Source organism: Osmerus mordax, chromosome 22 (assembly GCF_038355195.1).
Source record: "Osmerus mordax isolate fOsmMor3 chromosome 22, fOsmMor3.pri, whole genome shotgun sequence".
NCBI lineage: Eukaryota > Metazoa > Chordata > Actinopteri > Osmeriformes > Osmeridae > Osmerus > Osmerus mordax.
Genome location: NC_090071.1, coordinates 3207127 through 3219865, shown reverse-complemented (window position 1 = coordinate 3219865; position 12739 = coordinate 3207127). Strand labels below are relative to the sequence as shown.

Below are 12739 nucleotides of genomic sequence, written 5' to 3'. Positions count from 1 at the left end.
AAAACGTTCCCCTTCTTTCGCCACGGGCAAAGTCACCTTTTCTGGCTAAACCCCCAGGAGATCATGCTATCGTACTGGCGGGATGTGGGAACATTGTGAGTCTCTCTCCGCCTGGCTCTGGAACACACAAGGTCACTCTCCTTTCTTTTTAGAAAAGACACCGGCCTCTTTGACTTTCACTCCAGGAAGCGGAGGCGTCAGGTAAGGGGCGAGAGGTGAGGAGTGGAGAATATCGCTGCGGCAGCTGTGAAGAGCTTAAGGCCTTTTTATGCTGTGTTTTTCGGGGGGTGGGAGTTCCGCGTATGGAGTTCTGCGTGAGGGGGGTTGAATGACTGGAGACTTGGGTGTTGGCTTGGTGTCAAATGTAGCCTGTAGGCTAACTGGATGTCCCGTTCTCTCTGTTTTCACTCTTTCTTTACTTTCATCTCTCTCCCTCTTTCTCGGTCGCTCTCGATCGTTCTCTGTCTCTCTCCCCCTCTCTCTCTCCCTCTCTCTGTTTATCTCTCTCCCTCTCTGTGTATCTCTCTCCCTCTCTCCCTTTCTCTGTTTATCTCTCTCTCCCCCTCTCTCTCTTTCTCCATCATGCTGTGTTCCCCAGGAGGACATGAACCTGAACGAGGACAAGCGGGCTCCTCTGAGGCAGAAGGACCTGAGCACCAAGAGAGAGATGGTTCTCCAGTACGTCGTCACAGCCTCCAAAGCCGTAAGTCCACAACAACACAAGACGTCACACACTGTTCACGTGGAAAAGCCTCCAACCCCGATGGGAAGCCAGATGTAGCAATAACCCAGTCCCTTAACCCTTGTGTTATCTTCGGGTCATTGTGACCCATCAGTCATTGTGACCCACTGTCGTATTGCGACAACTTTACCGCATACAAAAACAAAGTGAAGCTTTTAACCGTTGGGCTGTCTCAGACCCCCCACATTGCGAAAGTTAAAACATAATTTTTTTTTGTATTGGGTAAAATTGGGTAAACACAAAGATGGTTCGTTATGAACCTTTGGGTCATGTGACCCGAAGGCAGCACAAGGGTTAATGAACATCCCCTGTCACACACACTCCCTGTCCCCTAGTCCTACTGCACACAGCGCTGCTTGGAGGTCATGTGTGCTTCTCCTTCTCTCGTCTGGGGGAAAAAAACAGTCGTCAGGACGACGAGGTTGTGGGGGGAGGGGCCAGAGCTGCGGGTTGATGCCGGGTTCCGTCGCCGGGTTAAACACAGTGATTTGCTTTAATGGCTGCTCTCTGTGTCATGGCGTCCTCCCCGTTCCTGCCCTGAGGCTGTGGAGCGGCGCGGCACAGCCTCGGGTGACGTAACCGAGGGGACTGAACATTGATTGATTTGCAATTTGCAATCACACTTTTGCTCTGGCTGACCATTTTCAATGTTATATATATATATATTTTTTTACTGTTTGGTAAATTGCCTGTCGATCGCGACTAGGCTATAGCTGGCTGTGAACTGGAGGTACTGAAGACGGGTCTGAACTGGGAACACTCTTAACAGTCTCCAATGTGAACGATGTTGGTTTACACTCTGACAGGGTTTCCCTGAACCATAAAAGTACATTTGAGACTTTGAAGGCTGGATAAGAAACACATTTGCAACTCGGAATTGGTTCTGCTATCTCCTCCTCATTTTAGACTACCTGCACTTTTTCCTGTTTTTATTTTTGCTCCATCATTCTCTCTCTTGTTCTTCCCCTTTCGCATTCTCTCTTTTTCTCTCTCTTCATCTCCCACTTTCTTTGGATCATTCTCTCTCTCTTTCTCTCTCCCTACCAAATTCACAAAATGTTACTGAGAAACACAAAGTTGTGAGTGTTAAATTATACAGCGCTTGGCAATCCTCCCGTGAGAATGTAATTATTTTTGAGTGCCATAAGATATTGGCTTATTCCTTTTCATGTAGTCGGGCGTAGGGGTGTGTTGCTATCAGGATTGGTCGTCCTTGTTTTCAGAAGCGAGCCCTAACCTTTTCTCTCTCCCTCTGAGTTCACACCTGCAGAACTTCGTGATAAAACTGTCAAGGCCCAAAGAGGGCATTTGAGTCTCCTACCCAAGAGGCCTGGTCTCACATCGTTTTATTTGTTTCTAAGAAGAATAAAAAAGGCCACGTTTTACACATTGATTTCAATGACCCTGAGGGACCAAGCCCTTTAGAGGGCTACAGCGCGGTGATAGAAAGTCAGCCTTTTGGATAAAACTATAAAACATTTATGAGCATTTCGAAAGGTGTTTAGAGATCGATGAGGAAGCCCCAGCTGTACCTTCATATGGTGTTATCCATGACTGGCACTTTTTAAATTTGATGTAATGTAGCCAACTGTTGGTCAGTAGCAGTTTCTCCTCTGCATGATTGTCTGAAGACTGTGTAAATAATGCTTATAATGGTGGAATTTCAGTCTAGACAAGCTTGAATACAGTTTTGCTTTCATATCCAGGCAAGTTCAGTTGTTACCATAATCATTGTGTTTTTTCAAATGAAGAAGCAGAATGTCTGTTTTGACAAAGCGTCTGCATACACAACGACGTCTCATCTCACTTTAATGCGTTTAGCGTCTTTGTTGCTGGCCTATTTTCGATGAATTGCATTTGGACAGTTCTGTTTTCTTCCTGCCTCCATTGTCCACATTGTGTGGGAGAAGCTGTTAGTCTGACTCACACACTGTAAGACAATCTGGAGTCATTGTTCCCTCAATACATTACAGGTACGTTGTAAACTCGGGGGGTGATACGGTATGTTTGATGAGATTAGCTTCTGCTTGCATGTGTGTTACAAGTGTGTGAGCAGCCTTAAGTCAAGGGAGTCAGGTGGCTGAGTGGTGAGGGAATCGGGCTAGTAATCCGAAGGTTGCCAGTTCGATTCCCGGTCATGCCAACTGACGCTGTGTCCTTGGGCAAGACACTTCACCCTGCTTGCCTCGGGGGAATGTCCCTGTACTTACTGTAAGTCGCTCTGGATAAGAGCGTCTGCTAAATGACTAAATGTAAATGTAAATGTTAAGTGGAGCCCTTGTGATCTTCAGCCTCTGTGTGGAGAGTTGCTGTATCGTTGTTGCTTGTTTGGTCCATTGGTAATCTTACAAATGTCTTCTGACTTAATTATGATTCAGACGTCAGCCAGACTTGCAGATGCCTGTGGCGCTCTGGAGCCGTTTCCATGGATATTTGTTACTTGTTTGTTCCATCGCTAATTGGCTCACTCTGGTTCTGTGTCCATCTCTGTCACACGCTGCAGACAATTAACGCAAGTGTGGGGAAAAATAATTCCTTATCGGTGACATCTTTTTCCTTTTTTTGTCCTTCCACGCTGTTTAATCCACATTGAACTACAGTCTAGAACAAACCAATTCATCAGTTGACCGATGCAGAAATGAGTGTTCAAATATCACAATCGCTGATTGCATGCTACGGCATAGTCGAGTAAATTCTATTTGGAGTCGAAATGAGAATCCCACCTGGGAGCGCAGAGGCAGCACGGTCTAGAACGAAAACGACTGGTAAGTGAGATCATTGTGATTGGAGGGACCTGACTCATCCTCTCAGTGATTAGAGGGGGAGGGAGAGAAAGGGGAGAGGGAGATGGAGGAAGAGAGAGCGAGACAGAGAGTGTGATGGGGGGGGGGGGGTGGAGGTAGGTGAGGGAACGACAGAGAGAGCTAGTGGTTCATTCATTAAAACAAAGGCAACATCATCCAGCTCATTTCTGTTCCAGGGACTGTGCCAGTGTAGTGACTGTGATTAGACAGCTGCTGTGTGCATCACGTACAGGGAGGGAGGGAGAGGGAGAGAGAGAGAGAGAGGGAAGGAAAGAGAGAGAGGGGGAGAGGGGAAGAGGGGGGGAAGGCCAATTGTTGTCCATTTAATTTATATTTCTTTATCTCTGGGTTGGTTTACGATAACTTGACTCTGAACACCTTGCAAGTCTGTAGAGAGTCAGAGAGTCTGTCTCGGTGTCTGTGGCCTGTGGTGGGGTCGGGTTGGTCGTGGCCTGCTCAGGGATCAGCTCATCTCCTCTCCCTGGCAGCAGGATAGGCACAGCTGGGAAGGGAGAGAGGATGGATGGATAAAGAGGAGGGAGGAATGATGGAGGGAGGCGGGAAGTCGGCCCGCCGGGAGGAGAAGCGAGGCAGGTGAAGAGGAAGTAAAGAATGGAATAAGGTGAACGAGTCTGGGAGGGAGAGAGTGACTGAAGGATGCGGGGAGTGATTGATTGAGCGTCGGAGGGGGGGAGAGGTAGAGGAGAAGGAGGTGAACACAGAGAGACTGATGGGGTGTCCTCCCCTCCTAGCAGAGAGCTCGGTACAGATGTCATGCATGAGGCGTTCCCTGGGTGTTTGTCAGTCCGCAGGACGCGTGCGCTGGGTCGATGAGAACGCTAACCTCCGCGCGCACGCCGCCGGAACAAACCGGAAAGAACCGGTCAGTGCCAAGGTGAGCTGGTAATGGATGTGTTGATGCAGTGGAGCTGAAACCACGCAGAGACGGCCAGGAGAGCGACACGTGCAGGAGCTCTCGCTCTCGCCACGGGCCTGGCCGCCCTCTCGCCTGGAGCACAATACATCACAATAAAGAAGAGGCTGCTCTGCTCACAGTACCTCTCTCTCTCTCTCTCTCTCTCGGCCTCCACCTCTCTCTCTCTCTCTCTCTCGGCCTCCACCTCTCTCTCTCCCTCTCTCTCTCTCTCTATCTCTCTCTATCTCTCTATCTCTCTCTCTCCCTCTCTCTCTATCTCTCTCCCTCGGCTTCCACCTCTCTCTCTATATATATAGATATATATATATCTATATATATATCTGCCTCCACATCTCTCTTGGCCTCCATCTCTCTCCCTCATCCTCTCTTTTGGCCCTCCCTCCCTCTCTCTCCTCCCCCTGCTGTAGTCTCCAGTCCAGAGTGTGGTGTGCAGTGTGTTGCAGTGTTCTCAGTGAGGTGGCAGGGCCAGATGAAGATGAATGACCTGAAGCTGCAGAACTCACAGAGGTGTGAGAATGGAACCATGGGGGGAATAGTAGAACCCATATGAGACATGATGTTGTGTGAGTTTGGAGTTTGACAACATTTTGAAAACTGATTAAAACTTAGTGTTAGGACAGTCATGGGATTGGCTCTGAAAATGAAAAGCAGTCTACCAGTTCTATTGTATCCTGACCCCAGTCAGTGTTTGACGGAGCATTTCTTGAGGAATAGTTGAGATGACTTCAACCAGTAGACACAAAAGTCTTTCCTCAGAAGCCTGGAACATTCCTTATGGGTGACCCTTATCCAGCTTCTGTCTAAAATGTCACTCTTGCCAATCTGCAGCTCTGTTGCCATGGTCCAGGACAGAACCACAATGGAGCCAACACTGACCCCCTCCTCCATTATCACCAGCTATGTATTGTCAGCTTGCCTGCTCTTCTGGAGAAATCCTTTTGAGTCCTGGCTTCATTTATCCACTGCTCCGAGGCTGAGTCCAGGCTGCCAGTCTCTTATACAGCATCTGCCCCAATTACACACTGGGCTACACAGAAAGCAGTCCTGTGTCGGTCCGAGCCAGCCCTTAATTGGCCTCCGTGTTGGTGTTCCTGCTTGTAGGAAACTCTCAAAAGCATGTATGCTTATTAACAGCATGAAGAATGGAGCCTAAACAGCTTTTTCTGCAAAACCAGGAAAACATTTTCCTTCCCTACGGCTGGGGTGGTTTCCAAGAAATGTGTAGCGCGGCCGGCATGTTAGCGCCAAGAAATCTTCTCTGTTTTATTTGAGTTGCTCTTTTGAGGTTGGAGCCCCTGTGTGCTAGGTTTTCCGCTGGGCTGTTCAACCTGTGGACCTTTCAGATCAGATGGAAGTGCAGATGTCTGTTTTCTTTTGTCCTTTCCTGCTTTTCTCTGTCCACTCTGCCCTCTCTCTCTGCTCTGTTGGTGCAGTTTCCACTTTCTGTTTCCATGTTCAGGTCAGGTCTCTGATCCACGGAGCGTATCCAGACAGTCATTTGGATGGAAGAGAGCCCTCAAATGGAAATCTGATTAGTTTCACCGGTGCCATCTAGCATGATGCGAATGGGTTTTAGTTAGCTTCTACCTGCTAACATGGTGTAATCATTAGCTGTTAGACCACAAGGGCCCTTTCCCACATGGGCCGGTGAATTTGAACATGACTCAGATTTGTGAGTAATGTACTAATCATGTAATGTTTCCCCCAAAATGTTGGGGATTTGTGACATCCTGAATGCCGTATGAGTGAACGATGCGTAAGACTGCACCCCCCGGACCAGACAACATAGTGTCCACTAGGGGGGGGAGTCTTTTGCTACCTCACGATTCGATTTGAATCTTCGGATCACAAATCGATTAAAATTCTATTTCAGATTTTTTACGATTATTTATCAAAAACATTTTTATAAAAAAAATCATTACAAAATAGATTTTTTTTTCCATTTGTGTATCGATGTGAATCGCTAGAAGACTGAATCGTGATTCAAATGTGAATCGACCCCCCCCCCCCCCCCCCCCGTCTAGTGTCCACCTCAGACCTGCCCTGCTCCATGACGACAGGAGCTCCACCACACACCCTGTTAGAAGCCTTCTCCTTCTCCCAAGTCTGTCTTTCTCTCTGCTTGGCGGGAGACGGGTCAATGTGCTCAACTCCTAATTCCCTCCAAACAGCGGGAAGTCGCGGGATCGCCGTTGGACGGTGCCAAGTAATCAAAACTGCATTTTCTTGACTAAACCCTCTCAACCCAAACCCTGGAAGGTGTCCCCAAAACTAATTTGCTTTGGGAGGGAAAGGGTAAGCCAGGACTGCTGGAGAGCTCAACATGACCAGTGAGAAATGCAGCACTGGCAACCGTGTGTGTGTGTGTGTGTGTTGTGGTCTTTGGGCAAAGCCATTAAATATCGACAGAGCCATGTCCAGGTCTTAAGGGCTCTGAGCTAACGGATGGTGCAGTCCTGAGACTGGAGGACCATCTCTGTCACTGTGTTGGCCTGCAAGCCCTCCAGTCAAGACTGCAATAGCACCACAAGTCAACTTAATGCTTCCTCCTCTGCCCTGTAGCTTCGGCTCTCTGTAACCGGCTGCGGTCTGCTTTCTTTAAAAAGCCCTTTCATGATCTTATTTCACCCGTTGTGGTGTAGATGTCAATACTTTGTAATTTGCTTTTATTCCCTACATGTCTTTCTCAGTCTTCTTTTCGTATCAACCAAAACCTGTAAAAATTATATATATATATATATATGGCCACTGACAAAGTCGTATAAAGTATATATATGAAGTCTCTTTTCTTAAACTGTTATAGTGCCATGTCGAACACTGCAGCGAGGTTGGTGTGTCCAGGTTAGCATCTTCCAGGTACTTACTGCAGCCTCACGCCAGCATCAGCCTGTCAGGAGGTGGATGAAAGATGTAGCCAGGAGCCCCAACAGCCCACAGCTACGCTGTCTACAGGAGGAGCTGCCATCAATAATTTGTGCGTGCCGAGGATTAGAACATAGCTGCCTCTCTCTCTCTCTCTCTCTCTCTCTCTCTCTCTCTCTGTCTCCTCACCCTCTCTCTCTCTCTCTCTCTCTGTCTCCTCACCCTCTCTCTCTCTCTCTCTGTCTCCTCACCCTCTCTCTCTCCTCACCCTATCTCTCTCTCTCTTTGCCTCCTCCAGCACTTTAGCTCTTTCTCTCATCACCACAGCAAACCCTGTTGCATGATGGGAAGTGGTACCGACTGTCCAGTAGCAATGGTATTAGGCCTTAATTCAGAATGTGTAGAAAAGTCCTCTGTATTGGTGTGGGCACAGGGGCCAGCACAGGGAGAAGTCCTCTGTATTGGTGTGGGCACAGGGGCCAGCACAGGGAGAAGTCCTCTGTATTGGTGTGGGCACAGGGGCCAGCACAGGGAGAAGTCCTCTGTATTGGTGTGGGCACAGGGGCCAGCACAGGGAGAAGTCCTCTGTATTGGTGTGGGCACAGGGGCCAGCACAGGGAGAAGTCCTCTGTATTGGTGTGGGCACAGGGGCCAGCACAGGGAGAAGTCCTCTGTATTGGTGTGGGCACAGGGGCCAGCACAGGGAGAAGTCCTCTGTATTGGTGTGGGCACAGGGGCCAGCACAGGGAGAAGTCCTCTGTATTGGTGTGGGCACAGGGGCCAGCACAGGGAGAAGTCCTCAGTATTGGTGTGGGCACAGGGGCCAGCACAGGGAGAAGCGCTGAGACTGGACCACTTTATTATTGGACTTGTAACGGATCCAAGTGGAGAAAGCGTTTCTCAATGGCGCTTTGAGCCTGCTTCTTTATCTTGAGTCTTTTGAAAGTGATTTTGTGTTGATCTTGGGGCTTGACAGATTGATTTAGTACTCTAGTGGGATCTTCTCGTTACTCAGACAAAGTTTTTGATACGGCTGCGCTGTTATGGCCAGAAGCCGTTTGGATGATGCAGTCAAACTACCTGAGTTCATAGACCTGTGTAGTGATGTTTGCATGGCTTCATTCATATTTAATTTTTCTTTGTCTTCCATAGTACTTGTGAGACTAGCGAACAGATGGAGTCTCAATCTCACTCTAGAACGAGGCTCCACAAGACAAACAGCCCTGGTATCATTTAGGCTTAAGTTCTACCTTTGATTACGGCATAGCTATTTAACACACAAAAAATATATATTATTTATTTGTTCTAACTTTGTCTGCGCTCATTAAAACTGCCAACGACGACACATGACTTTTCTCCCCTGTGTGTGTCTCATTAATTGGACCTGGTGGTGGAGATTCCTGGTGATTGTGTGAGATATGAGAAACCACGGACCCAGATATCACCTCCGCGTGGCTTCAACTTCAAGGTGTCTTCTCACCGTCTCTCTCATGATGGCGTTTTCAAGGGCAGCATGGATGCTGAAGGAACCTGAGCCTGAGGGCGACTCCGTCTTTACCAGTCGCTTCTGAAGCCAAAGCTAATTATCTCTCAGCATTGACCTGCCTTTAGTAGCAAGGGGAATCAGGCAAGACACCTACAAGGAACTGGGCCAGCAGCGTGTGTGTGCGTGTGCATGCACCTGTGTTCTTGTGTGTTCTACCGTCCTTCCTTTTGATATCCTATAGAAGTGAGTGAGAGAGAGGGTGGGGAGAGGGGGGGAGAGAGGGGGGAGGTGGAGAGAGAGGGAGGGTGGAGAGAGGGAGGGGGGGGGGGGGAGAGAGAGGGAGGGGGGAGAGAGGGAGAGGGAGGGGGGGGGGGAGAGGGGGGAAGAGAGGGAGAAAAATAAAGCCCTCCAAAGCAGCTCCTCTTAAATGTCAGAGTCATTACAGATTCTGTGTCAATATATCCTGAGATCCCTTCTTGCCATTTGTCTGTGCCAGACCAGGCAGATCCCTCTGTGGTATTAAACACCATCCGTCACCAGCCGCTCTAAAACCCAGGCCAGATCTCCACCTAATCTCCTAATGCCACCACAAAGAGGAAGTGCCCCTACAAACCACCAACCGAGCCCTCGACACTTGATTCATTTCTTTTAAATGTATTTATTTTTCATTAAACCACTTGACATTTATTCTCCGTTGGCGCCCCTCCTCCCCGATCCTCCCTGCTCTGAAGTTTGTTTTAAATCTGAAAGGGTTTTTAAAAGTTCATAAGACTTGTCATTTGCCCTGCTTGTGAGAAGGGGCTCCTTGCTTTTCCTCACAGGAAACGGAAGCCTTTCCTGTTTTAAATCAGAGTTTAAATCAGTGGGTTTAGAGGCTCATAATTGAGTACAAAATGTCTGTCCTCTCCATTATCCCCACTCTTAATACTGAGAGGGTATTTTCTCTTTCTCCCTCACAGGAGGGTTTATCCCCTTAATTCAAACACCTGTCTAATTTTTGTGCCATTTAAAAAGTTTAAGGTATTAAGTAGGTAGTGCTTCGCTTTCCCCTCTCTGCTCTCTCCACCTCCTCTCAGTAGATAGTAGTTAGCTCCACTCAGATCTACCAACACTTCTTAGCTCCACAGGAGAGCCGTGTCACCAGATAGATCCCAAAAGGTTAATGAGGCCACCGCTATGTGGATTATTTTTGTAATTTGCCCAGGGATGTCTTAGGACAAATGTAACAGTTCTCTATCTCTGGTTTGAACACCTAACCGTTATATGAACAGTGACTGTACTGTATTAAGGATCCATCAGAAACATTTGATTAGAAAATGAACGTTGATGCGGTTTCTGGCAGCCTGAGTACTTCTGCATTGCGGTTCAACATGCGTTTCATGTTGTTTAATTGTAACTTGTTTAACTACATGCTCTTATGGTTCTTCCCTTTGGCACTTACTTTGGTTGTTCACAATGTGTGCTTCATGTTTTGGCTACTCGCAATGTTTTTTGGCTATCTTGTTGTTATGATCAGTGACCTATGCACTTTGTAAAGCTCTCTCTTGGAAGTCGCTTTGGATAAAAGCGTCTGCTAAATGAATAAATGTAAATGTGCATTGCTTGTAATGCGTTACAGAATAACGATTTGTGCCACCGTGAGAAGCACTGTGCCTGTTTGATTGGTTGGACAGTTCCTTTTCAAAAAGCTTCCTGCCTCTCAAGGATGTTGATTCTAGCTGCACGCTGCAGTGGAGAAGACCATCACCTGACATCACAGTCAATATGGCCCGCCCGCGGAGTCTGCAGAGAGAGAGAGAGATGGGGAGAGAAGATTATAAAGTAACACAGATATAGATCATTGACAGAGACCACAGAACTCCCTTTAGCTGGTATTGTATTGTGTTGGCCTCCCTCCAATCCTCATGTCAATGTGTTTATACAGTAGCACATTTGGAAAACCGAAAAACTGTTTGGGTATTAGGTTGTGTTGAGCTTGTCTTTATTATTTTGATATTTATTGTTGTTAGTTGTTATGAATATTATGAATGCCCCGGTAAAGATCAGGTTATGGAGGGGGGGAGAGGGAGAGAGTAGTTTTCTCCATTTGCTGTAATAATACATTTTATTTAAAGGCGCCTTTCTCGGCACTCAAGGACAAGGATCTGTGCCCAGTGTCTGTCTATCCTTCAAACGAGTGGCAAAGTAGCTGCCAGCTCCTTCCCACATGATAGATTCACCTCATAAAGCCCGGCAAATCCAGCCCCTCCCCCTCCCCCTCCCCCTCCCCCCGCCCTGGGGCAGAATATCAGAGACCTCTGCAATCAAAGAGACCAACAAAGCAGAGAGGCACTTTCATCAGAGGCACGAGGGCAGCTGACTCTTGAGTCCAGACCGCAGCCCCTGTCACACCCAGACGTGCTTCACCTGACATCAGCTCCTGTCGCAGGGAGGACACGTCCTGCCCTCCAAACACCTGCTCAGGTTACCACGGCACCCACTGCTGTGAAATGCAGCTCCATTCTGTGGTGTCTTAACAAGGGTCGTAGTCTTTGGAGATGAATGATGGTTTTTATTTGCCTTGGAGGGAGTGGGTTGGTTTGGCCGACATTAAAAGATGCTAAGCTGCTTTCTATATGCTTCAGGGTCTGGGGTTCTCAAGCCTTGGCTCTGCGGAGAGTCCTTGGTCAGCTTCATTATGTAGGCTGAGTCTGTACCAACTGCAAAACTTTCACTTCAGCCTTGCAGTGCAATTTGCTGCCATATCTTTCCCACAGAAATTGCAGCCTTTTTCCTATAACCGTGTTCCTCTTTGCTCTCTCTCTCTCTCTGCCCCCCTCTCTCTTTCTCGTTGTCTCTCTTTTTCCTTCTTTTCTTTTCTCTGATGACCTTGTCTTGATCTCTTTCTCTCTCTGATACTTTCCCCGCCTCGTGTTTCTCTTCCTGCCCAGCTGCCCTTTATTCATCTGAGATTTACAAGGTCACCGTTTCCTGCTCTCCACTTTCAATTTGGAGTTTGCCACAGGGGGGGGGGGGAGGGAACCCAGCAGACGAACAACTGTCAGAGTCCAGACAAGTTTCCTGTAACAAACTCTTGCTGCTTCCTCTGTTTATACGGCCATCTTGGAAGGAGAAGACCCCCAGCAGGCGACCTGCTGCGCGCCCAGGGGGTTCTGGCCCTCGTGCTTGCGAGAGTTGGTTGCGCTGGCTTTTGGCTCACCTGTGAAGCTCTGTGTGGGGTTGCATGCTACTTCCTGTTGGCAGTTTGCTCGACCTCCAGATCTTGCAGCAGCATCTGCCTTTTTAAAGGGAAGTAGAGCCATTTTCTCAGCGCCTTGGGAGCGTGTTTGGTTTGTAGAGCCAGATAGGGGGATGGGAGTGGAGAGAGGGAGAGATAGAAAGTCTTTATTTTTATTTTTTATATTGCATCTCTGCACTTAAGATAAATTCTTTATCTGGTAATTACGAGGCGGCTATCTTAATGGAATGTGTGTTAAGGAGAGCAGCGCTGCATTCCGATGAGTGTTGTCGATGCCTGGACCAATCAGATGGTCCAGGCAACCCATGGTGCAGCCAGGACAGCTGAGTGGATGAACCTCTCCACCTGGAGACACACCCTCCCTGTCCACCTGGAGACACACCCTCCCTGTCCACCTGGAGACACACCCTCCCTGTCCACCTGGAGACACACCCTCCCTGTCCACCTGGAGACACACCCTCCCTGTCCACCTGGAGACACACCCTCCCTGTCCACCTGGAGACACACCCTCCCTGTCCACCTGGAGACACACCCTCCCTGTCCACCTGGAGACACACCCTCCCTGGACTCCATCAACATCCTTCCTCTATAGTCTGTCTCCCTTTTACATTTTTCAGCACTCTTTCTTTTCAAGGAACTGAAAGAAACGGGAAGAGACAGGCATGGCCTG

At 48.3% G+C, this 12739-nt stretch overlaps 1 protein-coding gene across 1 annotated transcript in view; it reads left to right on the top strand.

Moving 5' to 3' along the window:
• diaph3 (diaphanous-related formin 3) overlaps nucleotides 1-12739 on the top strand; it is a 124731-nt gene that overhangs the window by 17540 nt on the left and 94452 nt on the right. The window contains 1 exon segment of the mRNA XM_067260952.1: nucleotides 599-703. Within this exon segment, the coding sequence (XP_067117053.1) occupies nucleotides 599-703 (105 nt within the window).